At 28.9% G+C, this 25,724-nt stretch overlaps 5 protein-coding genes across 7 annotated transcripts in view; 3 read left to right on the forward strand and 2 right to left on the reverse strand.

Annotated features, from left to right (window-relative positions):
• Positions 1 to 25,724, reverse strand: part of LOC119676703 (cadherin-86C-like) — a 373,671-nt gene that overhangs the window by 245,760 nt on the left and 102,187 nt on the right. The window lies entirely within an intron of this gene.
• The window catches only part of LOC119676709, a 40,803-nt gene that overhangs the window by 454 nt on the left and 14,625 nt on the right, over positions 1 to 25,724 (forward strand). Inside the window, exons 2-42 of the mRNA XM_038087965.1 lie at positions 890 to 955; positions 1,261 to 1,338; positions 1,416 to 1,478; positions 1,577 to 1,666; positions 2,811 to 2,980; positions 3,054 to 3,304; positions 3,367 to 3,524; positions 3,616 to 3,684; positions 3,771 to 3,860; positions 3,929 to 4,027; positions 4,087 to 4,176; positions 4,245 to 4,334; positions 4,403 to 4,492; positions 4,561 to 4,650; positions 4,719 to 4,808; positions 4,877 to 4,966; positions 5,035 to 5,124; positions 5,193 to 5,261; positions 5,321 to 5,410; positions 5,479 to 5,568; positions 5,637 to 5,726; positions 5,795 to 5,863; positions 5,923 to 6,012; positions 6,081 to 6,170; positions 6,239 to 6,307; positions 6,367 to 6,456; positions 6,525 to 6,614; positions 6,683 to 6,751; positions 6,811 to 6,900; positions 6,969 to 7,058; positions 7,127 to 7,195; positions 7,255 to 7,344; positions 7,413 to 7,502; positions 7,571 to 7,660; positions 7,727 to 7,795; positions 7,855 to 7,944; positions 8,013 to 8,081; positions 8,141 to 8,230; positions 8,299 to 8,388; positions 8,457 to 8,546; positions 8,613 to 8,681. Coding sequence (XP_037943893.1) covers positions 890 to 955; positions 1,261 to 1,338; positions 1,416 to 1,478; positions 1,577 to 1,666; positions 2,811 to 2,980; positions 3,054 to 3,304; positions 3,367 to 3,524; positions 3,616 to 3,684; positions 3,771 to 3,860; positions 3,929 to 4,027; positions 4,087 to 4,176; positions 4,245 to 4,334; positions 4,403 to 4,492; positions 4,561 to 4,650; positions 4,719 to 4,808; positions 4,877 to 4,966; positions 5,035 to 5,124; positions 5,193 to 5,261; positions 5,321 to 5,410; positions 5,479 to 5,568; positions 5,637 to 5,726; positions 5,795 to 5,863; positions 5,923 to 6,012; positions 6,081 to 6,170; positions 6,239 to 6,307; positions 6,367 to 6,456; positions 6,525 to 6,614; positions 6,683 to 6,751; positions 6,811 to 6,900; positions 6,969 to 7,058; positions 7,127 to 7,195; positions 7,255 to 7,344; positions 7,413 to 7,502; positions 7,571 to 7,660; positions 7,727 to 7,795; positions 7,855 to 7,944; positions 8,013 to 8,081; positions 8,141 to 8,230; positions 8,299 to 8,388; positions 8,457 to 8,546; positions 8,613 to 8,681 — 3,756 coding nt within the window. The remainder of the gene's footprint in view (positions 1 to 889; positions 956 to 1,260; positions 1,339 to 1,415; positions 1,479 to 1,576; positions 1,667 to 2,810; positions 2,981 to 3,053; positions 3,305 to 3,366; positions 3,525 to 3,615; positions 3,685 to 3,770; positions 3,861 to 3,928; positions 4,028 to 4,086; positions 4,177 to 4,244; positions 4,335 to 4,402; positions 4,493 to 4,560; positions 4,651 to 4,718; positions 4,809 to 4,876; positions 4,967 to 5,034; positions 5,125 to 5,192; positions 5,262 to 5,320; positions 5,411 to 5,478; positions 5,569 to 5,636; positions 5,727 to 5,794; positions 5,864 to 5,922; positions 6,013 to 6,080; positions 6,171 to 6,238; positions 6,308 to 6,366; positions 6,457 to 6,524; positions 6,615 to 6,682; positions 6,752 to 6,810; positions 6,901 to 6,968; positions 7,059 to 7,126; positions 7,196 to 7,254; positions 7,345 to 7,412; positions 7,503 to 7,570; positions 7,661 to 7,726; positions 7,796 to 7,854; positions 7,945 to 8,012; positions 8,082 to 8,140; positions 8,231 to 8,298; positions 8,389 to 8,456; positions 8,547 to 8,612; positions 8,682 to 25,724) is intronic.
• LOC119681354 (testis-specific zinc finger protein topi-like) lies at positions 14,038 to 18,998 on the forward strand. 3 transcript variants are annotated; one of them, XM_038094522.1, is made up of 8 exons: positions 14,038 to 14,156; positions 14,881 to 16,038; positions 16,099 to 16,287; positions 16,372 to 16,491; positions 16,670 to 17,316; positions 17,411 to 17,754; positions 17,833 to 18,089; positions 18,271 to 18,998. In XM_038094522.1, exons 1-8 carry the CDS (start codon positions 14,090 to 14,092, stop codon positions 18,771 to 18,773), a joined length of 3,285 nt encoding a protein of 1,094 aa, XP_037950450.1. In that variant the 5' UTR covers positions 14,038 to 14,089; the 3' UTR covers positions 18,774 to 18,998. The 3 variants fall into 3 exon arrangements, with proteins under 3 accessions (XP_037950450.1, XP_037950451.1, XP_037950452.1); XM_038094523.1 differs by having other exon boundaries at positions 16,396 to 16,491; XM_038094524.1 differs by lacking the exon at positions 14,038 to 14,156 and adding an exon at positions 14,164 to 14,369.
• On the reverse strand, positions 19,753 to 21,788 carry LOC119681358 (spindle and kinetochore-associated protein 1-like). Its single transcript, XM_038094530.1, has 4 exons — positions 21,531 to 21,788; positions 21,069 to 21,469; positions 20,094 to 20,266; positions 19,753 to 20,021 (listed from the first exon to the last, which is right to left on the reverse strand). The coding sequence occupies exons 1-4, from the start codon at positions 21,660 to 21,662 to the stop codon at positions 19,861 to 19,863; spliced, it is 867 nt and encodes a 288-aa protein (XP_037950458.1). The 5' UTR covers positions 21,663 to 21,788; the 3' UTR covers positions 19,753 to 19,860.
• Positions 23,110 to 24,034, forward strand: LOC119681365 (40S ribosomal protein S29). The gene is made up of 3 exons (XM_038094537.1): positions 23,110 to 23,218; positions 23,652 to 23,751; positions 23,808 to 24,034. Exons 1-3 carry the CDS (start codon positions 23,157 to 23,159, stop codon positions 23,814 to 23,816), a joined length of 171 nt encoding a protein of 56 aa, XP_037950465.1. The 5' UTR covers positions 23,110 to 23,156; the 3' UTR covers positions 23,817 to 24,034.

Genomic DNA, 25,724 nt, shown 5'->3' on the forward strand with positions numbered 1-25,724 from the left:
TACTGAGAGAAATTGTTTTTTCCGAAATTACCAAACGTTTGAGGAATTCATTTTCTGCTTCGAACATTAAACATATATAAACCAGTATTGTTAATTTATACATTTCGTCATTGTATATTTGATGTTTATTTAGTCCTTGTCTATAAGAAATTCTTCCTATTAGAAATCATGTAGGTAGTAATATGAATGATACAGTGATTGAAATAAACCAATCACTTTATGGAATACATGATATCTTACAGTTAATTTTTAAAATATATGAATTTAGTTATCAGATTTAAGAAGTATTCGGTGGCCATATTGATTCTGGATGACCATGGCTTGTAGCATATTGAATCTAGCTTGAAATATTAAGAATATCATGACTATTTTTGAGGAAGTTTGCAGTGCGATAGAATATAAACCAGAATGAATATATTTGACGGAAAGTAGCCTTTGTTAACTAAAAAGTTGTTTTCCGCCAAAAAATTGTTATCTCGATAATTAGATGACTTAAAAATATATATATTCTGTAATTTTTCTATTACCATGGATTATATATTTATATAATAAGTGCTTAATATATAAAGTGAGCAAAACGGCAATAAAAGAATCGCGTTTTGCAAAAGTTTATACTAAAAAATCAAGAAATGTAATGGACCAAGTACTATACTCACTCCATATAGTTTCATGCTGGAAACAGACATTTTTCTGTACCCCAAGTTAAAATTACCACTTCAAAGAACTTTTTAAGTCGATTGTCGTCGTTTTCTTTTAGGTTTAGATAAATTTAGTAGTCATATGTCATATTGTAGTTAAAATTTAATTACTACTCCTCCACACCTCCAAAAAAACTTATATATTACATTAAATCAATATTTCAATAATTAATTTTGTTCTACTAAATCAGTTTCAGAATGTGAAACAGCCATTGATGAACATGTGGAGATTGAAGATATTTCTAATGCAATTTCTGGTAAGTATATGCAAAGGAATATAGTTACTATATACTATGTATTTCAAAAATATTCTCAAAAAAATAAAAAATTTTATAGAAAATATATTTTAACATAATTAAGAAAAGTAACAAATCAGTATTCCATATACATTAAATAAAATACATAACAGAATCAATCATTATAATATAGTTTGTACTTTCAAAGTAGGCCAAATGAAATGCAATTTATTACTACTTCTTCACACTTCAAGGAATTATATATTACATTAAATTTAAACACTTAAAATCAATAATTTAATAATTATTTTTGTTCTTCTGAATAGTTCCAGAATGTCAAACATGCATTGATAAAGACGGGAAAATTAGAGATATCTCTCAAACATTTGAAGACGAAATGTACGGTACGTAGTTGCAAAAGAAAATAATTACTGCATAAATTTTAATTATTTTTCTCTAATATTTTATTTCCTACGATTAGTTGAGGAAATACCTAAACAGTGTGAACTTCAAAGGGTTGAAGCGTCGCAACCTGCGAATTATGGTAAGTATTGAATTTACATATGTACATATATAGGAATATATGATCTTAGAATATAAAATAAGTCACATACATTGTCTTTTTTCTATACTCTTTCATAGAATTCGAAATTTCAACACTAACTAAACGATCTGATACCGATATTTATGAGTTGGAAATAACTCATAAGGTAAATGCAGATAACACTTTAAGTAAGTTTAACAGATGTCGTCATTATTAAGCATACTGAAAAATTTTATCTTATTACCAAATATTTTAAAATATTTAAATTTTTGATTGGTTTTTTTGTTGACTACATAATTAATAATTAATTCTATAATAAATAAAATAAAACAAATAAAAGTATTAAATATAATTAAATATATCAAATTTGTTATTGTTGTGCACCTTTAAGAAAATCCGTACTGATGATCTGACAAAGTTTTAAGAATTTAACTAGGAATAACTATGACTAGGAATATTTTCAGGTTCATATTGAGTCAAAACTGTAATTTAAAATATTTTTTTTTATTAGTCTGTCATTAATAATGACTATATGAATATAATTTGTCACTTGCCGAAATGGGAATAGGATAAAGGTTTAATCCCTCAATCCCCCTCTGGCTAGATGCCTACTATTGCAGATTATCTATCGATACAATAATGCATATTAAATTATTTCATGTTAAATAATTTAATTAAATTATAAAAGAAGTCGGTACCAATTGAAAGGAAATTCATTCCAGAACAATGATTTTTTAAAAAAATAAGAGGAATACGGGGTGCTTATATTTATTTTGAAAATTCTGTTGTGCCAATCTTTGGCCTGTTAAATTCGATTAATTATTTTTTGGTAGAGAGATTTCGAAAAATAGTCAACTACAACAACAAAAAAAAAGATTTTTTTTATTTTAATTAATTGAATTTTTGGCTTACCCATATAGCTGTTTTGAATATTTTCAAATACTCATCATCTCATCTTGAAATTATTTTTTGAAATATATAGGACATGAAATTTCGTTATATTTCAGCTACTTTCTGTAAAATTTCTGTTTTTTAAAAATTCATATTTGATTTCTAGAGCGAATTTCACAGCCTCAAAAATGACTTATGCATGAACTTAGTCAGCAAAGTTGTTGACTGAAGTAGGTATTGAGACTTAAGTTATGATTGTGAAATCGGTCTTTATAATAATACTATATATTTCGATGTTTAAATTCGCAGTTTGACAGTCTTTAACAATCTTTATTAAGAAATTTTACGAACATTTGCTTACACTCTTACATTATTTTTAAATCACTCCTCACAATTACTGAATCTTACCCCTTGACTGATTAAATTATTTTTCATTTTTAGCTGCAGAGGACGTGCCCGTGCCCTTAACCAAAGTTATAATGTGTGCCTTTTGCAATGTAGTGTTTTCACCTGCCAATGTTAGTACAGTGCAGTCGCACATTTTGGGTCACTTTCGCAGCATCACAAATGCTATTTATTGGATTACATACTGGGACATGAGACGTATTATGGTACTAATATATTCATAATATAATTAAAATTAATAATTTTTTTTAAAACAATGTATTTATTCGATCTTCTTAGAAAAATGAAGATTTTATTAATAAAAATTCGGAATGCTATTCGGTGCGGTCAATATATCAATGTGAATTTTGTCCCATGACATTCATAAGAAAATCAAATACAATTGCTCACGCTATACAACATCATCAGTATAGTAAGATTCAGAATCAAAAAGATTATTCCTTTGGATTCCCTGGCGCAGAAATTACTTATGTAATATGCAATGTATGTTACATGCACTTCACAAGCTTAGATATTCTAAAAACTCACCGGTAAGACCTTTATTAATATATTTATATATATATTTTATTATTTATTCTTAAATAATTTACAGTCTTATGGAAAAGCACTATTTTTTGTTGCTGGATGAGAACAAAAAGTGCACACTGGGATGTCTTTTCTGCAAAAAATATTTTACGCAATACAGCAATTTCATAGAACATACAATAAATGAACATGCTCAAAAAATGAATTGTATAGGAAATCTTAATGGTACATTTATTATTTTTTTGCACAAAACTCTAATATATATAAAAAAAACAAAACATAGAATATAAAAACTAATAACTTTTATGTTATCTAGTGTTTGTAACATCCACTTCATCGGTTGACAACTCACAAACAGATATGTCTTTGGTTGACGAGACTATAGGTAAAGAGAGTAATTATCTATGAAAACTTAAATAATAAAACAATATTATATAAAAAAATATTCTCATTTACTCCGAAATTACACAGATAACAATAAGACGCAGACGGGTTTAAAGTTGCCGGCTGACAAGTCACAAATGAAAGTACAGTCTATATCTCTGTTGGATGAAAGTTTGGGTATAAAAAGCAACTGTCAATATAAACTATGATAAAAACATAATTTCATTTACCTCAAAATTATATAGATCACAATAAGATGCAGACGAACTTAGAATTGCCGACTAATAAATCGGAAATAAATGCAAAGATTACATCTTTGGTGGATGAAAGCTTAGGTGAAGAAAGTAAATGTCAATATAAAATTTGATAAAAACACATATTTATTTACTTCAAAATTACATAGATCACAATAAGAAGCAAACGGGTCCAAAATTGCCGGCTGACGAGTCACAAATAAAATCAGAGACTGTATCTTCCTCTGATGAAAGTTTGGGTAAAGAAAGCAATTGTCAATATAAACTTGGATTATAACATATTTTCATTTACTTCAAAATAACATAGATCACAATACGATGCAAACGGGTCCAATATTACCGCCTGACAAGTCACAAATTAAAGGACAGTCTATATCTTCCTTTGATAAATTATTTGGTAAAGATAATAATTGTCAATGAAAACTTGGAAAATAACATATTTTCATTTACTTTAAAATTACATAGATCGCAATAATACGCAGACGGGCTCAAAGTTTCTGGCTGACAAGTCACAAATGAAAGCACAGACTGTATCTATCTTTGATGAAATTTTTGGTAAAGAGAGTAATTGTCAATATAAACTTGGATAATAACATATTTTCATTTCCTTCAAAATTACACAGATCACAATAAGATGCAAACGGGTTCAAAATTGCCGACTGACAAGTCACAAATGAGAGCAGAGACTGTATCTTTCTCTGATGAAAGTCTAGGTAAAGAGAGTAATTGTCAATAAAAGCTTTGATAAAAACATATATTCATTTACTTTAAAATTACATAGGTTACAATAAGATGCAAACGGGTCCAAAATTGCCGACTGACAAGTCACAAATGAAAGCACAAACTATATCTATCTTTGATGAAATTTTTGGTAAAGAGAGTAATTGTCAATAAAAACTTGGATAATAACATATTTTCATTTCCTTCAAAATTACACAGATCACAATAAGATGCAAACGGGTTCAAAATTGCCGACTGACAAGTCACAAATGAGAGCAGAGACTGTATCTTTCTCTGATGAAAGTCTAGGTAAAGAGAGTAATTGTCAATAAAAGCTTTGATAAAAACATATATTCATTTACTTTAAAATTACATAGGTTACAATAAGATGCAAACGGGTCCAAAATTGCCGACTGACAAGTCACAAATGAAAGCACAACCTATATCTTTCTTTGATGAAATTTTTGGTAAAGAGAGTAATTGTCAATGAAAACTTGGATAATAACATATTTTCATTTCCTTCAAAATTGCATAGGTTACGATAAGATGCAGACGGACTCAAAGTTTTCGGCTGACAAGTCACAAATAAGAGAACAGACTAAGAGTAATTGTTGATTAAAATTTTGATAAAAACATATTTTCATTTACTTTAAAATTACATAGGTTACCATAAGATGCAAACGGGTCCAAAGTTGCCGGCTGACAAGTCACAAATGAGAGCAGAGACTGTATCTTTCTCAGATGAAAGTCTAGGTAAAGAGAGTAATTGTCAATAAAAGCTTTAATAAAAACATAAATTCATTTACTTTAAAATTACACAGATCACAATAAGATGCTAATGGGTCCAATATTGTCGGCTGACATGTCACAAAGAAAAGCAGAGACTGTATCTTCCTCTGATAAAAATTTTGGTAAAGAGAGTAATTGTCAATAAAAGCTTTGATAAAAACATATTTTCATTTACTTTAAAATTATATAGGTTACAATAAGATGCAAACGGGTCCAAAATTGCCGACTGACAAGTCACAAATGAAAGCACAACCTATATCTTTCTTTGATGAAATTTTTGGTAAAGAGAGTAATTGTCAATGAAAACTTGGATAATAACATATTTTCATTTCCTTCAAAATTGCATAGGTTACGATAAGATGCAGACGGACTCAAAGTTTTCGGCTGACAAGTCACAAATAAGAGAACAGACTAAGAGTAATTGTTAATTAAAATTTTGATAAAAACATATTTTCATTTACTTTAAAATTACACAGATCACAATAAGATGCTAATGGGTCCAATGTTGTCGGCTGACATGTCACAAAGAAAAGCAGAGACTGTATCTTCCTCTGATAAAAATTTTGGTAAAGAGAGTAATTGTCAATAAAAGCTTTGATAAAAACATATTTTCATTTACTTTAAAATTATATAGGTTACAATAAGATGCAAACGGGTCCAAAATTGTCGACTGACAAATCACAAATGAAAGCACAACCTATGTCTTTCTTTGAAGAAATTTTTGGTAAAGAGCGTAATTGTCAATGAAAACTTGGATAATAACATATTTTCATTTCCTTCAAAATTGCATAGGTTACGATAAGATGCAGACGGACTCAAAGTTTTCGGCTGACAAGTCACAAATAAGAGAACAGACTAAGAGTAATTGTTAATTAAAATTTTGATAAAAACATATTTTCATTTACTTTAAAATTACACAGATCACAATAAGATGCTAATGGGTCCAATATTGTCGGCTGACATGTCACAAAGAAAAGCAGAGACTGTATCTTCCTCTGATAAAAATTTTGGTAAAGAGAGTAATTGTCAATAAAAGCTTTGATAAAAACATATTTTCATTTACTTTAAAATTATATAGGTTACAATAAGATGCAAACGGGTCCAAAATTGTCGACTGACAAATCACAAATGAAAGCACAACCTATGTCTTTCTTTGAAGAAATTTTTGGTAAAGAGCGTAATTGTCAATGAAAACTTGGATAATAACATATTTTCATTTCCTTCAAAATTGCATAGGTTACGATAAGATGCAGACGGATTCAAAGTTTTCGGCTGACAAGTCACAAATAAGAGAACAGACTAAGAGTAATTGTTAATTAAAATTTTGATAAAAACATATTTTCATTTACTTTAAAATTACACAGATCACAATAAGATGCAAATGGGTTCAAAGTTGCCGACTGACAAGTCACAAATGAGAGCAGAGACTGTATCTTCCTCTGATAAAAATTTTGGTAAAGAGAGTAATTGTCAATAAAAGCTTTGATAAAAACATATTTTCATTTACTTTAAAATTATATAGGTTACAATAAGATGCAAACGGGTCCAAAATTGTCGACTGACAAGTCACAAATGAAAGCACAACCTATATCTTTCTTTGATGAAATTTTTGGTAAAGAGCGTAATTGTCAATGAAAACTTGGATAATAACATATTTTTATTTACTTCAAAATTACATAGGTTACGATAAGATGCAGACGGACTCAAAGTTTCCGGTTGACAAGTTACAAATAAGAGCACAGACTAAGAGTAATTGTTAATTAAAGCTTTGATAAAAACATATTTTCATTTACTTTAAAATTACATAGATCACAATAAGATCCAAATGGGTCCAATATTGCCGGCTGACAAGTCACAAATAAAAGCAGAGACTGTATCTTCCTCTGATAAAAATTTTGGTAAAGAGAGTAATTGTCAATATAAATTTTGATAAAACCATATTTTCATTTACTGTAAAATTACATAGGTTACCATAAGACGCAAACGGGTCCAAAATTACTGACTAACAAGTCACAAATGAAGGCACAGCCTATATCTTTCTTTGATAAATTTTTTGGTAAAGAGAATAATTGTCAATGAAAACTTGGATAATAATATATTTTCATTTACTTCAAAATTACATAGATCACAATACGATGCAAACGGGTCCTAAATTGCCGGCTGACAAGTCACAAATAAAAGCAGAGGCTATATGTTCCTCTGATAAAAGTTTAGGTAAAGAGAGTAATTGTCAATAAAAGCTTTGATAAAAACATTTTCATTTTCTTCAAAATTACATAGGTTACAATAAAATGCAGACGGACTCAAAGTTTTCTGCTGACAAGTCACAAATAAGAGAACAGACTAAGAGTAATTGTTAATTAAAACTTTGATAGAAACACATTTTCATTTACTTTTAAATTACATAGGTTACAATAAGACGCAAACGGGTCCAAAATTGTCGACTGACAAGTCACAAATGAAAGCACAGCCTATATCTTTCTTTGATGAAATTTTTGGTAAAGAGAGTAATTGTCAATGGAAACTTGGATAATAACATATTTTCATTTACTTCAAAATTACATAGGTTACACTAAGATGCAGACAGACTCAAAGTTTCCGGCTGACAAGTCACAAATAAGAGAACAGACTGAGAGTAATTGTTAATTAAAACTTTGATAGAAACATATTTTCATTTACTTTAAAATTACATAGATCACAATAAGGTGCAAATGGGTCCAATATTGCCGGCTGACAAGTCACAAATAAGAGCAGAGACTGTATCTTCCTATGATAAAAATTTTGGTAAAGAGAGTAATTGTTAATATAAATTTTGATAAAAACATATTTTCATTTACTTTAAAATTACATAGGTTACCATAAGATGCAAACGGGTCAAAAATTGCTGACTAGCAAGTCACAAATGAAGGCACAGCCTATATCTTTCTTTGATAAATTTTTTGGTAAAGAGAATAATTGTCAATGAAAACTTGGATAATAATATATTTTCATTAACTTCAAAATTACATAGATAACAATACGATGCAAACGGGTCCAAAATTGCCGGCTGACAAGTCACAAATAAAAGCAGAGGCTGTATGTTCCTCTGATAAAAGTTTAGGTAAAGAGAGTAATTCTCAATAAAAGCTTTGATAAAAACATTTTCATTTTCTTCAAAATTACATAGGTTACAATAAAATGCAGACGGACTCAAAGTTTTCTGCTGACAAGTCACAAATAAGAGAACAGACTAAGAGTAATTGTTAATTAAAACTTTGATAGAAACACATTTTCATTTACTTTTAAATTACATAGGTTACAATAAGACGCAAACGGGTCCAAAATTGTCGACTGACAAGTCACAAATGAAAGCACAACCTATATCTTTCTTTGATGAAATTTTTGGTGAAGAGAGTAATTGTCAATATAAACTTTGATAAAAACATTTTTTCATTTGCTTTAAAATTACATAGATTACAATAAGATACAGAGGGGCTCAAAATTGGCGGCTGACAAGTCACAAACAGAAATACAGTCTATATCATTAGTTGACGAAGATTTAGGTAAAGAGAGTGATTATAAATAAACATTTTGATGAAAACGTAATATTAATAATTTTAATTATTTTTAAAAACTTATAGACTAGAAAATAATAAATTACCACTACTCTGAACCGTTCTCGCAATCACCTTTACCTTTTAATAAATATTGTATATTAGTTATTAATTCTATATTTGAATAATGTCACGTCCAGAGTGTTTTTTTTAAGGGCCAAGCATATTACGAGTGAGGCTGCTAATAAATACTGTGTTTCAGCGTTTGAGTGATCAGCCAAGCGTATGACAACTTTTCGGAAATGGGATCCCATTATCCGAGAATTAAATTGATCTAGATAGCAAGCAGAGTACATGATATAATTAATTATAATATTATCCCTTTCCTAAAATAGTCATAATTTTGCAAGATTTGTTGTAGATAATAATATAAATTATTTTTCATTTTTACGTTAAATCTATAGAAATTATCAGAATATATTATTCTATTTTATTAATTATTAATTTTTTCTTTATTGGTAGGTGATCCCACCGAAGTAATTGACTTAACCGAAACTAATTTGAATGAAATTTATAAAAACAGGAATGAGCAAACTATCGAAGGAAAGTCTTTGTCTGACAACGTAAATAACGAAAAAACTCATGCATATGAACCAGGAGAGAGTCTTTATAAAGACCTGCATAATGAATCACAAAAGAGAATCTATGATTTACTATTAAATAATCTAGATAGCAGCGATGATTCTTCAGATACGGAAGCGTCAAACAGTTCTCAAATTAATACATCGTTTATTGACAATATTGAAAAGGGTTTTTCGACATATAAAGTCCCACTAAGTGAGTCATCTTCGGATACGGATTTGATTGAGGTAGAACATATCAAAGATTCTACAAACGGAGAAAAAACCTTCGTCACAAGTTATAAATATTATTATAAATAATTTTAAATATATATATATACTAACTCCACCACTTGTCTAATATCAAAGGTGGTTTCTTCACTAATTAAGTTGCCATCTTAAATTAATTCAATTTAGTAAAGAAAAATTGTGTAAAATTTAATTAGTCACCTTTATTCATAAGTATTATTTTAATGATACAGTTTTTAACTAATTTACTAACTTATTACTGACGAGTAAAGTAAAAAAAAAGCATTTTGTTGGGTACATTTGTAAAAATAATTGTAACATTTATATATATCACAAAATCTGTCTTAATTTTGTATAAATATTATTATAAATAATTTTAAATATATATATATACTAACTCCACCACTTGTCTAATATCAAAGGTGGTTTCTTCACTAATTAAGTTGCCATCTTAAATTAATTCAATTTAGTAAAGAAAAATTATGTAAAATTTAATTAGTCACCTTTATTCATAAGTATTATTTTAATGATACAGTTTTTTACTAATTTACTAACTTATTACTGACGAGTAAAGTAAAAAAGAAGCATTTTGTTGGATACATTTGTAATAATGATTGTAACATTTATATATATCACAAAATCTATCTTAATTTGTATAATAAATACATTTGTATTTGATTTATGTACATGAAAAACTAAACTTTATAAGTGATTTGTCCAAATAATTATAATAAATGTATATATATATAAAAAAATTTTTATTCTTTTATTTATTTATTTTTTAATACATATAAAAAATATTAATGATATTTAACCTTTCGATTTGTATTAACCTTAAACGCCTACATGACATATCTCCATTTCTTTTGCGCCGCGATGGTATCTTCAACATTTTCCATTCTTATGAAAACAAAACTTCGAAAATACTATTTTCTTATCTCTTTTTAGGACGACCTTTGTCTTGTTATCATAGGAATACTATTGGAAATACCTTTCAGGATTCTCTCAGGGCTTATTATAACAACATACGCAGTCCTTTAAAGCACAAAGGGTGCTTAAATTATTCTTACAACATTTTCAATATGCAGTAATTTATTATTCTTATTCTCTACTTGAAAATTTTTATCTATTTCAAGCAGTAAATAGATTTGTCGAAATATATATATATATATATTTGTTCATATACTTATTTCATCGCCCAAGTTTCCTATTCTTAAGTAACTAGTGACCTTGATATTGTCCATAGCAAGACCACTAATTAGATACTGCATATAACCGGCAAGTTATAAATTCATGTCTTGCGTTTTTATAGAACTAGAACTAGTCTACATTTCGGAAAGTCTAGATTTTTGTAATAATAACTGTACGCTGTCTGTAGTCTCTCGTTTCCAATGACTTTACTATCCTTATGTGTATTGATTAACGTGCGTTGACTTTTGATTAGATTTGGACTTATAATTCTCACAATTAACCAATGTACCTCGTGTAGACGTCAAGTGTAAATCAAAATTATTTCATTGAAGTTTAATAAAAATACCAAACTGCCAAATTCTACTAAAAACATTTTGACAGATACTTGAAGATTAAAAATATTGTAATTGCAACTGTCAGAAGACATACATATATATTGTATTTATCGGTCGGTTCGCTAACAACCAATAGAAATAAATTTAAAATATTTTCACTGATAAGTCAAAGATCTCATATATTCAGTCGTTTTGATTTTATTGAAAGTTATAGTTGATAACAGTGCCTTTTTTCGAACGTAGGTGTCGTGTAGATTTTAATCTTCATAACATCGAAATCATTTGATGTAAGTAAAATATTAAAAAATATTATATGTTAGAAGAATTAAGCTATCAATATCAATTAGTCTATATTGCATTTATTTCATATTTCCGATTTATCAAACTTTAAATAATTAACTTTTATTCTAAATTATTAAAATGTAATATTAAAATTAAAGTCATTTTTGTATTGATTTTTTGACAATTTATATATGGTATGTTATACTAGTTGGTCTTTAAAACCAAATATGATAGATAGGAAATTAATCTTAATTTCAAAAAAAATATATTAGAAAGTAAATACATAATAACATTCAATTAGTTTCGATTAGAAATGATAAAAATATTAAAGAATATAAAAACATTTTACACAGAATTAAAAAATAAAAATTTTTGACATTCTACACACTAAGAGTAGAGCTGACAAATACTATTAATTTAATGAAGTTAACTCATAACCTGTAAAATAGAGTTGGTACCATATATCAATTATGAAGAATTATTCAAATATAAGATTTAAATAATGGGAAGAAATCAAAGGTCCTATCAAATATAGTCTCATTATTATCTAACTTCAGCTCAGTTCATTTAAGCGAAATACAATATATTTTAGGTCATATCAAAATATTATGCAGCGTTATGAGGAGAATTCGAAATTCAAACTTTGAAGCCTCTTATGCCTTAACAATAGCATAGGTATGTCTTACCACTGTAATTTTAGTCACCATTCAAATAATTTCTAACTTAAGTCTGAACAAAAATATCTGCAAAATTACTATTTAAATAAAAAAGAAACAAAAATTCTGTCAAAACCGGGGTCACATCAACACACAGTTCCTCAAATATTTGTAGATATTGTCATAACTATTAATGCTAAAATGAGGTGATCATCATATAAGGACTATGTAAAGACTACAAGAAATTCGAGGTTACATACGTATATCAGAAAAGGCTCTAAAAACTATAGACGATTTATTTAAATCAATAGTTCCCTACCTTTTTTTGACCCAGGACCACTATGACAGTTTTGTTTTTAATAGGTACCACAAAGTTTAAGAATTATAAACTGTTTAATTATTTTAATATGTTTTATAGTCTAAAAAATATATATATAATTACTTAGTAATTTTTTGTGCTTATTTTCTAATAAGTGAGGTCTCAGTGAACAAATCATAAGTTATGCATCCATACCAGAGAACTGCAACGTGTCATAATTTTAAAAATCAAAGTACACTCATAAAAAACCAAATATAAATGCGTATAAATGTTTTTTTTATACACTACCTATATGCATTTGCCACAGAACATTTCTAAGTAGAGTAGCATAAATGAAAAACGATTCATGAATCATAGCATATACTCAGATGAGTATGAATATACTCATCGAAAATGAATGACACGATCAGTCGATCAGTTGTAGCATTTGCAAAAATTTTATGTGAGCACTGTTATTTGCTAAGCAAAAAATTTATGTGCTTAGTTTAAACTTTTGGTGTGTGTTGTTGCAGTTAGCATTGCAAATGCATGTATTTCTTTTGTTTTTTTCGCATTTTAATTGTGTTACGCTCTTATTATAGTTTGTAGTTTACTTGTATTTTAATCGAGTTTTACTACGAGTAACTCGTGGAACAGACGAGTTACTCGTTATATGTAAACATCAATAAACAAATTTTTTGCGACTTCAACGTAATACTCATGAATCTTTTATAAATCATTTACATCATCTTTGTGTCGAATGTCGGTGCTTATGAGTATCATATGAGCAGAGTATACATCATTATAAGTGCTGTCAGCTGTATTTATGAATCAAGTGAAGTTGAATATACGAAAAAGAAAGTCAGAATGCATATAATTGGAATACAGTCAATGATTCAAGTATTGAATACTGATTGCAGTTCTCTGATCTATACCTGTTAAATTAGATTCACGGATTATTTTTATTCACTAATCAGTAGTGAATAAAAATAGTCTGTGAATCTAATTATATATAATAAACCATATTTTATTATTTGTTAATATTTTTATATATGACGTGATCAATATAAACAACTAATATATATATAATACAACATATGTGTATATGACTTCTAATATAATAATCTAATCTAATCTAATCTTATAATCTAACATAATCTATAGCTGGTACTAATAATTAATCATTTTTTATTCCAAGATTTACAGGCCAATAAGAGTGAAACTTCTCATACTGGATTCTCAATAAAGACGCTGTGCTTCATTTGTTGGATAGCATATGCTACACGCTTAAGTAATTTTCCAGAAGTAGATATATATAATAAAGCTAAAGAAAATTTTTGAAATTTTTTAAAAATATTAGTTTTCATCTACTTGGCAACACTTTTTCTTTCAAAAGTTAACTATAGAAATTAAATATTATTCAATATAAAAAATTTTTGATTTGCTTTATGTTTCAAAAATTTGGTTCCACTATTCAAAATGAGCTTTAATCAAAGTACGCTAAGGGATTCTGAAATAAATTCAATTTTGATGGATGAAAATTTAGGTAAGAAAAGGTGTTATAATAGAAACAAGATGGCATTGAAATATTCAAATAGTGAAAAAAATTTAAAAATGCGCCTGCTTTAATAGTTGCGAAGCATATAGGCATATAGGTCGATCAACCGTCACCGATGGCAACCCGGGACACTAGTACAATAGTTTTGAAAATTCTCCTTAAAACTTAATAAAATACCCAATGAATAATGCATCAATTGTGGTAAGTCGTACCATATATGGTTCACACTAAGTTGAAGCAGAGATGTGATGAGCGACGAAAGCAGCCAATAGATGGACGCAAGAGTGAAATATCCTGCTCTTTGACTGAATATAACAATAGCAATGATTGCGAAGTGCTTTGGAGAATAAGAGCGCTCCATTAAATATATGGATGAAGGCAAATAATTCTCTTACTACCAATGAAATTGTTGTTCGAATTTGCATTGAAGATGGAGGATAAATACTTTTGACTTGCACATGGTGGATAGCTGCGATTTGTAAGCACAGGACAGCTTTATTTCATACTGATAATACCGCATTACCAATACTAAAAGAAGATCTTACAAAAGCCAGATAATATTTTCGTTTTGAAATTGGCGAATATAGTGTTTGTTTGTTTATCCATAAACATTTTTATTGGTGCTTCAGATCAGATCAGAACATTAATAATTTAATAATTAATAAACAATTTTTTTTTATCTACGAATAATAATTGTTATTTATTTATTTAGAAAATGCGCCTAACTCATTATCGGCGGAGTACTCCAATTGGAACTTAGTTGAGATGAATGGCGATAGTTCATACAATTCTGTGAGCAGTGACAGCGATTTAAATAATGACAACCTTAACTTAATGCCAGGATATTATTATATTGTGCCTGGCGAGAATGGTGCTAGTGTTTGGACATTAAAAAATGATAATAGCTCAACTGCAGATATCAGTAATAATTATGAAATGTTTGCAGATAACTTATCAGTTTTACCAAATCAAAACCATTTTATGCAGCAGCTAGAGAATGATAATAATTTGTCTACAAATGGAGTCGAGGATTTCAATAGCGCCTCTGCGGAGAATCAATTAATTCTATCAGATCAAGACGGGTTTTTTCAGCCTATAAATAATAATGATAATATACTAAAACTGGAGGAACAAAACACCTTGTCATGGCCGTGGGAAAGTGCAAACATACAACTTACTTCATCAACAGATGACGGCCCAAATGAAAATGGATTATCTATAGATAATTTTTTAGTTTCAGCAGATCAAAATGATTTTTTCAAGCAGTTAAATGAAAATAATTTATCTGAGTACAACAACACTATGAAGGCGGAAAGTATGCCTAACTTAAAAAGAAGCGACGCTCTGCCTTGGGTAATTGAAAATGATAACACCTTGTCTGCAGATGACGTCCCAAACAATAACGGGTTATTAACTGAAAATCTTTTAATTTTATCTGATGACGATACACAACAGAATTTGTTCAAATTAGAACCACAAAACACTTCTGTTTGGCCGTGTAAGACTAATGGCAATTGCTCTACAAACGAGGAAAATGGATATGCAACAGAAAATTTGTTTATTTTATCAGATCAGGATGGAGTTTTTCAACCGTTCCAGAATGATGCTGATTTACGTGAAAATAACTGCAAAACATCAACAGAAAACATAATGGAGATCGATCAAGAAAGTGTGTCTAATTGGCAAATGGAAGATGATATTAATATGTCCGCAGATAGCATTTCAAACACAGTCCGTTTAGTAGAGAAAACAACGTACACATTTGCAGAACAAGATACCTTAATCTGGTCAGTAGGAAACAATTCATCTGCAAATAACGAATTTGATACAGATGACAATACAATCATGGAACTTCCTTTGAGGAATAGCAGTAAGTCTGTAATACATATTATTAATATAACTAATAATAATTCGTTTGAATGGTCTACAGGTAGTACTGTAAATCTGGTCAAAGAATGGATGGATGATGACAATAGTTTTTATATACAAAATTCTGAAAATTTATTACATATAATTGGAAACGATTCTAAGGCCTTCACTGCTGAAAATAACTTAACCGATAAGTATGTGACTGGTGGTATAGTTAATTCAACCATTATACCTATGGATTACAGTTCCGGTGAGATCATGCAAAACTCTTTTAACATAACTTTAAAAAGTTCATTTAGTTTGCCACAAAAGAACGTAACTCACTCATTTGTAGATAATTTGATGGGATCCCCAACAGAGTTTGAATTTAATTTACCATCACCAAGCAACTTTGATAATCCGGAAGCTGAGCTCAAAGTACTAGAGTTTTTAGAATCAAACATAAGTCATTCAAGTAAGTATTCGTCAATGATATTTTGCAGTATAACTCTTATTTAATTATATCTAATATTAATAAGTCATATGGAAATAGGTTTCCACCATATCCACCATATTTTAATGAATTCATTCTTAATAAATATTATAAAATTAACGTGCAGTAACCCTAAATAATCTGAGATTAATAATTACAGCTTCACTTCCTACACGAGATGTTAATGTGATCAAAAACGATCCTCGTATTATAAAATGTTCGCACTGCCAAAAAATATTTGACCTTAACAAATTTGAGGCGCATATCTGTCATTATGATGAAAATCATATCCGTTGTTCAGCAAATGCCAATTTACCGCATACGGATAAGTTTAAAGAAAAATTTGACCCACCATGCCTTCGTATTATGCGCGAAAACAAGGCCCGCTTTCGTCCTATAAACAGAGAAGAACTAAATAATGATAACGATCTTAAGAACTTTCATGCATTTAAAATTGCAAACCTGGATGGAAGTCTTAAGAGGCCACATGCACAGCATGAATGCACGTTATGTGAACGAAAATTCGTTCACGCATCGGGTCTACAACGTCATATGGAGAAACATGTCTTTGACATAGCTCCTATAAACAATTATACATATGGACAAGCGGGCAAGGAATTCACAGAGAAAAAACGCATTATGTTAGAATGTGTGAGTTGTGGTCAAATTTTCTACAATCCAGATGATGCAATCAATCATTTAAGTACTCATTACTCCATTCTAAATTTCAAAATGACTGTACCTGATTATTTACAAGTTGGCAAAGAAAATGATATTGATTTTATTGAAGACAATGAGCAACACTCAGTAAGTAAAATACACATAATAGGTATACGTGTTATCATTTTTGAGGACTGATATGCAGCGTAAATCATGGTCTCCTTACTCCTTTCTATTTTAGGTAGAGGAGCATAACATGGATACAATTTCGAAGGAATTTTCTTCCTATCTTAATTTCATTGAAACCAACTGTATACTAGAATGCGAGTTTTGTGATAGCTTATTTCATAATGTAACATATTTACTTTCGCATACGGCCTCGCACTCACAGTCGGAGAGTCGCTACAATTGTGTATCTTGCTCTGTTAAACTCTCGACTTTGAAAGAGAGTACATTGCATTGGCAAACGGAATGCGTCTTTTTGCGTGAAAATATCAAGATGCACCAGGCTGCCTTCAATTGTTGGCAGATATGCAATGTATGCGAAAATAAGTTTGCATCCAAGGAGGAATTACTTGAACATCGGTAAGTAGAGTTGTTGATAACGAAGCATGTATAGATTATGTTATAAAACTACCGCTTACATAATATGATGTTTTGTAGTCATGAGGAAAGACATTTCTTTCCGCGTTTGGATCAAAAATCAAACAAACTTGTAATGCCCTGCGAACACTGCGATCTATCTTTCTTCGATGAAATGACATATACACTTCACTTCGCACGTAAACACCAAAAAAAGTATAAGCGTGAGAGGGAAATTGACAAGAATAGCTTCAAGGCCCGTCAATTTCTTTGCGATATATGTGGCAAGGCTTACACACAATCCAGTCATTTGTGGCAACATTTGCGTTTTCATCAAGGTAAGCTCTATAAAAAAACTTATATATATTTATATATATTGGAAACTGAGAAATTCATATATGTATACATTACTATATATTGTACTTACAGCCACGTACATCACTATACAAATCAGCATACCTATTGTATAAAACGATAATTACCATTACTTTTGTGACAACTTAATTTCTCTTTCTTAAGGTGTTAAGCCATTTGAGTGTCCAGAACAAAATTGTGGACGCAAATTTACCATACGCCCAGATCTAAATGACCATATACGCAAATGTCATACAGGGGAACGTCCGTTCAAGTGTGTTGAATGTGGTAAAAGTTTCATGACTGGTTCAGTGTATTATCAACATCGGCTAATTCATCGCGGCGAACGACGTTATGAATGTGATAATTGTCAAAAACGTTTCTATCGCGCAGATGCACTGAAGAATCATCAACGTATACACACTGGTGAGAAACCCTTTCCCTGCTTATATTGCACAAAACATTTTCGTCAACGGGGGGATCGAGATAAACACATCAAGGCACGGCATTCTCATCTGAACGAAAATACTAGAATGATAATGCAACTGCAGAAGTTTCAGTTGGAGTCAGCAGAAGCCGCAAAATCTAACAATGAAACTGAAGTGGTGATGCCAATTGACGCTGACCAGATAAAGCATATTCAGAATATTCTGGCACTGGAATCATAAAAATATTAAGTTAATATTATTTTTATGCTCCCATTACAAAGTTAATAAGTTCATATGTTATTTAAACAATAAGAACTTTCAATTATTTATCTGTTAACAATGACATAATAATGAAGTTACAAAAGTGTCTAAGAGATAAAATAGTTGTGGTTGTGATGTTTAAACAAAACAAAATATCACATCATTTTTATAGTAGAATAGGTAACACTTAACATAGTTTTTAAAATACTTAATTTAATAATTTCAACTGAATATTTTTAGAAAATATTAGTAAGATTTACTAAATGCGATCAACAGTCAATTCATTACTTTTCTTTTAAATAATTGACAGCGCCAATTATTTTTAATTCCACAAACAATTACAGTTTTTTTTCCTATTTTATGTTTAATTACATAAATTTTCTTGTTCATTTTTTATACATAATATTTTTTCAGAACGACATTTGATTAAGGAAATTAACCTTTATTGATAAATTGATGATAAAATCGACAGTTTTTAAACTTACATTTAAAATTAAATTTTTAAATAAATTTGTGTACAATAATATTCTGTATACTAAATACCCTATTATAAAAATTTGTTTATCAATCAATTACACATTAATTAGATTTTAATAAACTTAAATTTATAGCTTTCTACACATTTTAATATTAATTATTTTTCATTTGATGATTTGCACTGAAAAATTACGAATTAAATACAAACATTTATTAATATACTTATACATAAATATTACAAATTTTATTACAGACATTTCTTAATACTTTTATAATTACAAAATTGTTTTAAAATTTAATAAAAAAAAAACTATCAACTAACACATTTTTTCTTTTTTGCATATAAAGTGGAACTTAATCAAATTTTAAATGTTAAAGCCAAGTCAGTAATTTCTATCTCTAATAAATAATTTTTTTTTTTAAATAAATAAAATTAATTAATAATGAAATTAATAAATTTTCTAGTTTTCGAGTTAAATAAATAAAATTTTGACATTCTACATTTACATTTTAATTAGATAAAAAGAATTTAATTTATTTAGTAAAGAATTTTCCATTTAGCTAAATAATCCAAGTAATAGGCACAAATCTACGTAGCATTTGCTGTCCAAATGTAGCAAACTATATTGGACACCCGTATTTCCTGTAGTATGGAGAGATGACGAAGCATTATGATGCGGTTTTGCAGCTTCTTGTCCATCATTTTATTAATTTTTCGTGATATATCGCCGGGAGTTATAAAATTTCGCCCTGTAATATATAAATTTCTTTGTGTAATATAATTTCAAAATAATATATATAGTGTATTAATAAAGAGCTCACCAGGCACATATGATGTCTGCTGTTTAAACAATTGCCACAATTGAAATTCATTCGGATTGCGTATATTTGCCTTTTTGCGATGCAGTAACTCATACTTTTCATTGAAACAAGGAATAATGACATTTTCCAAAAAATGCTTCAATTCTTCAAATGTTTCTCGACCACACATATATCTTAATTGATTTTAATAAATATAAAAATAAAATGTTCATAAGAATATTAAAAATTACAATAGATCATAATAAACAACATAATAATTCAGTATCTTGGTGGACGATAAAATTAGTTGTGGAGATTTCGAAATATTCTATCAAGTTCGTAAATAGTGGAACATTTACTATCTGGCAATGATGGATTTATCAAATGTTGTACGAATAAGAATAAATATTATACTTTCAACTTAGCGTTAAGACAAAGAAGCGATTCTAACCCCTCAAGTACGATATATATAACCTAATACCTTTACTATTAAATGTTAGGACTGCCAAAATATTTTTAAGCTTTCTTTCTTTCATATCAGTGCACATTTTGCTGGGAAAGATTTATCCACTTAAATAATGAAAATGTGCTATTAACATATCTTTATATGCTTTTATTAATTTTAAACAAACTAATTTCAGAAGTACTAGATATTTACAGTATTCCTTGAAATAACTAAAAATAAAGACTATAACAATCCTAAAAACAAACCCATTAAGTCTCAATACATAAAGATATTACAGAAGATTTTTTAAGATTCCTTACAAAGCATATTATTAGCCTCTTCGCTAATGTTCGAAAGCAAATTCAATCTTTTAGTTTTTAATTGCGTTATTTGCCTTAAAGGTGAAGCAAATTTTTTTAATACTGCTGAACTAAGCTTTAACTTTAACTGCTTTGTAGCACTGACAATAACTGTAATCTTAGCAGACTGAAAGCTATTCAAATAAATATTTTAAGCAATGTACATTTTATTGCTTTGCTTCTACTAATTACCTTGGAATGGTTTCAAACTGTTGTCGAGTAATGTACACACTAAATTCCAGAAAACTGAATGGTATTGGTTTCAGAATGCTCTTCTGACCATTTGATGGAGTTCGCTTATACTCTTCAATGGTTACTTGTGGTGAAGCATGATGTGACGTCATTTTTGAAGCGCTTGTTGATGTTGAGGCGACAACTGGCTCATTTATATGATGTGCGTTCACTTTAAGAATTGATTTCAATTGTTTCTCTTCGTTTCTTTTTTGTAGTTTTTGTTGTCTTTGCTTTATTAAATGATCCATTATTATCATTTGTTGTTGCTGCATGCGACTCATTACCAATCGATACCGTTCCTCCATGTCATCAATGTTTTCTCTTACTAGCTTTTCTACTTCAAACATACTCTGGTGTATCTTCAATATAAAAATAATGTACATTAGATTTGTTTATAATAAAATTTAATTGCAATTTTACTATATTTATATTGCTAGTTATTTCTTCAATTTCTGGTTTTAATTTTTCATTACGCAAACTAATTGCTATAAAATCCTCCAGCAATGCCACTTTTTCTAAACAGTCATCAATTGTATGCTCCAATGCACTCATTTTGTTAATCTTTTTTAGGTGTTTTAATAGGAAAAATAATATAATTAATTAAATTGCTAAAATTTAAACAAAATGTTTGGTTATATCTTTTTGCGCCTGAAATGACAATCGCCAGTAACTTTTTGACATTTACAAGTGACATTGACATTTTAAACGTCATACAAGTTGACAATGTCTAATAGGTTGGTTTCAATGGTGAAAGCAGAAGCAAATAAAGTGTAGTAAATTATGCAAGGTTACTTGAATTGGTTTTTGTCTTCGGTACGTATGCTTTGTAACATAAGCGTACAATGTTAATTTTTTTATTAACGACTTAATATAATATTATTGATAAAAATTTATTGTTGTTTAATAACGGAAAGTTGTATATTGTGTATTGAGATATATTCGTTAACTCCATAAGATGGTTAAAATTAATGTGTATACGTTTTTGTAAAATTAGAATGTTACCGAGCAACATAATATCGAGCCATGATAACAGAACTGTTCTACGAGTTATTCGTAGTAACTTTGAATAACACTGTGTATACACTAGTGTGCTCCACCAGTAAATTTTCGAGTAAAAGAGAGCATCAGAGAGAGAGATAGAGCAATATCCCTGTCGAAATTTAAAAATGCTATACAGACTTTATTCGTACATTTTATTTTAAGAAAAATTTATGTTGATGTGTGAATCAGCTGTTTTGCTTTGAATTTTTAAATTTCTCCAGACTTTACACAACTTTGTTCCATGAAAATCTATGTAAAGAGCGTAATTTGGCACTTTGTGTTATACTCTCAGTTTGTACTTTACTTGTGTTTTACTTGGACCAACATCAGCTGATTCCTATTATTGTTGCCATTTTCTAGCCTTTATGTAAAACAAAATATTTAGAGTTATACTCAATTATTTTGGGGTTTTAATTTTATGACTTTGTCTAGCAAAATATAACAATGGTTATTGGTAATTTTATCACTTAACCAATATTAACGAGATACATCTAAATACCTTTAATGTATAATATTAAACGAATATGATTTTTTAATGTAATTAAAATAACAAATTTTTCTTACCATTTAATACTGCAAAGATTAAAGTTAGTTATAACTAAGTTTTATACTGCTTGATAATAATATTGTACACATATTTTTAGTATTTATTTTAAGAAAAATGCTTTAGGGTATTAGTTGTTTTTAGGTATTAATACTACTATACAGCAACGTTAATCATTATTTCTACATCATATATTAAAACATTTCTCAAATCATATTTATGACACATCTCTTAGTAAATTAAAGTCTTATGTTTTTCAGCTACTTAACAATAATATATATAAAATAAAAATTTGATTTTCATGTGATAATTTTATTTGCATAAAATTTATAGAGTTCTTATTGAACACAACTTCTACCACTGAACAATAATTCATCAATTTAATTCACCATACCATTTATAACTTTTTGACATTCGGCCATGTTGTCTTTCTTTCTGTTTTTTGAAGTGAAGTAGCCAACATGGGTTTCGCAAATCTTTGGTACTCGCATCCAAGAAAATACGGCCAAGGTTCCAGATGCTGGTATGTAAAAAAAGTGCATAAAATTTGGAATATTTTAGTGTATTAAATTTATCAAAAGTGTAACTGCAAAATGAAAATTAAATTTATTTAAATTGAGGTTATGGTGCGCAGCGTGGGGCTCCGCTGAATTTGTGCAAGAAGTGTTCATTAATTTATGGAATGTACTGACGTCATTTGTTTATACATATGTGTTATATTCATATGCCAGCAGTTGAGTACGGCAAATGTGGTTATTTTATGCATTTACCTTAATTAATGTTGGCAAAAGTAAATGTCCAATATTTGCTTATTGTTGCGCCTTCACTCAAAAATTTTGCTTAGACGCTAAAGCAAATGAACAACATTTAATAATTAATATATCATAAATATACATACAAATTTACTATTTAGATATTATTTTACTTTACTTATATTAAAAAGTTTTTCATTTTAGCCGCGCCTGTTCTAACCGTCATGGTCTTATCCGGAAATATGGCTTGAACATTTGCCGTCAATGCTTCAGAGAATACGCCAATGATATTGGTTTCAAGAAGGTATTTAATAAATTATTTGTGTTCGAACATAAAATACAGTTTGTTTTTCATTACAGCTGGATTAATTTGCAACTGACCACAAAACAATAGTTTAAATGTTCGCAGCGATGTAAATATATATGTTGCTGCAACTATAATTTAAAAAAAATCACAATTATCACCTGCAGATTAAATACTAGAAAGTATACAAATATTTTAACATTCGCACTACTTATGAAGTGGGAAGGAAACTGTATATTATTTACCACCTACAGGTGATAATAAATTTTAATTACATAAAATATGTCATAGTTTTTATTTCATAAATTGTTTTTGTCTCAATTGTTCTATTGTTAATAAATCAAATACGTGCTAAGAGCTTGCAACGATACCCAAATTTCGTAGTTATACGTGTGATAAACTATTAAAACCCAATAGAATTTATAGTTGAAGTGAAAAAATGAATTATGCTGAGCATCGACAGTTTTCGATAGATTTTCTATTATCTATTTTAAAATGTTTAAGAAAATATTTTATCTGTTTTATACGCCAAAATATGTATCAATGTTTGAATATGTTTCATTATTATATATAAAATGATTGAGCTATTTTTAAAGTAAACATTTTATAGGCACGTATGGCGTTATACTTTTAGATAGCATTAGAGAAAAATATAAAGTATTTTGTTTCGTACAGTTGAATTAGTTATTGATTTAATATTTTTTATTATCTTAAATATTTCAATGCATTACATTTATTTTTTATATATAAATTAATATATAAATTTTCAAGCCACACGGATATTGTAGTGCATGTATATATAGGCCAATATTTTCTTTAATCAATTAGATTTTAGAAACTAAAGTATGCCGTCTTAAATGCTATTAGAACCTAATAGTTAAGTCCTGCTAGTGCCTCTACTTATGGTATTCTATCGGTCAACTTTGCCAATGACAATCAGTAGTTATAGCATTTTTTGACAGTTTTGTTGTAATAGTATAGCTGAGGGTAAAAGGTTTTTAAATATAAAGCCTTATATATTTCTATATAATGTGTACCTCAATATACATATGTTATATTAAGTGATACAGACAACAAAATGGTTGAGGCTTGAATTGTAAAATAAATTAGTTCAGAACTTATAGGTACGTTTACTGGCATTACTTTTCATTCTGTCATTACTGAACTCTTATAATTTACGATTGGGCAGGAATTTTATTATAACTACTTTACAATTAGTTTGGAAGTACTTTTTATCAGCAGGACAGATTTGAGGTTGCTAACTAATTACCAACTTAGTCTAACTTGCGTTACCAACTAAACAAAATGGGATTGTCTAATATGATAGCATATAGTATCTCTCCGGAAGACGATGAGATTTATTGTTATATTCTGTATGAATGCTCGATTGTGCTCTAATCTAAGAGTTGGGTGTTAGGGTCTGATTCTGATTGCGTTCTTACTATGTGACAAAGGACTTATTACGTTATGTTAAATAAAAATGATTGTTTAGGTAGGAACATACTATTTTATGAGCCTAATATATTATAATTATAATAAAGAAAAACTGGCTTGTTACTACGTACACAGATATGAGGCTCTAAGTTTTAAAACCAAACTGTTTAGTTGATAAGAGTTTTTTTGGGATATCAGCCAATGTTAATTATATCATAAACTTCTTTACGAGGGACACAGGTGTACAAGCGGTCTCCAGGTAAAACATGTCGAATGCCCACCCGTGAGCACGCGGGCCGGTAATGTTGTTACGGAGTGACCCACCGGTGGGGCGTGCGGTCTTTAAAGTGTTAACACAATATCAGTTTAAGAGAGGCGAACTCAGCTGCCAGCTTAAAATAACATACTTTGAAACACGAAAACTGGGGACTAGGAGATGTCCGGCGTTTGTGAGAGGTTCAATTTCACTATATCAAAATTAGAACCTCACTTATATATGTATGTACTATATTAGAAGTAGTGGGAGGAAAACATACTAA

The sequence above is a fragment of the Teleopsis dalmanni genome, chromosome 2, assembly GCF_002237135.1.
Source record: "Teleopsis dalmanni isolate 2A chromosome 2, ASM223713v2, whole genome shotgun sequence".
Classification (NCBI taxonomy): Eukaryota; Metazoa; Arthropoda; class Insecta; order Diptera; family Diopsidae; genus Teleopsis; species Teleopsis dalmanni.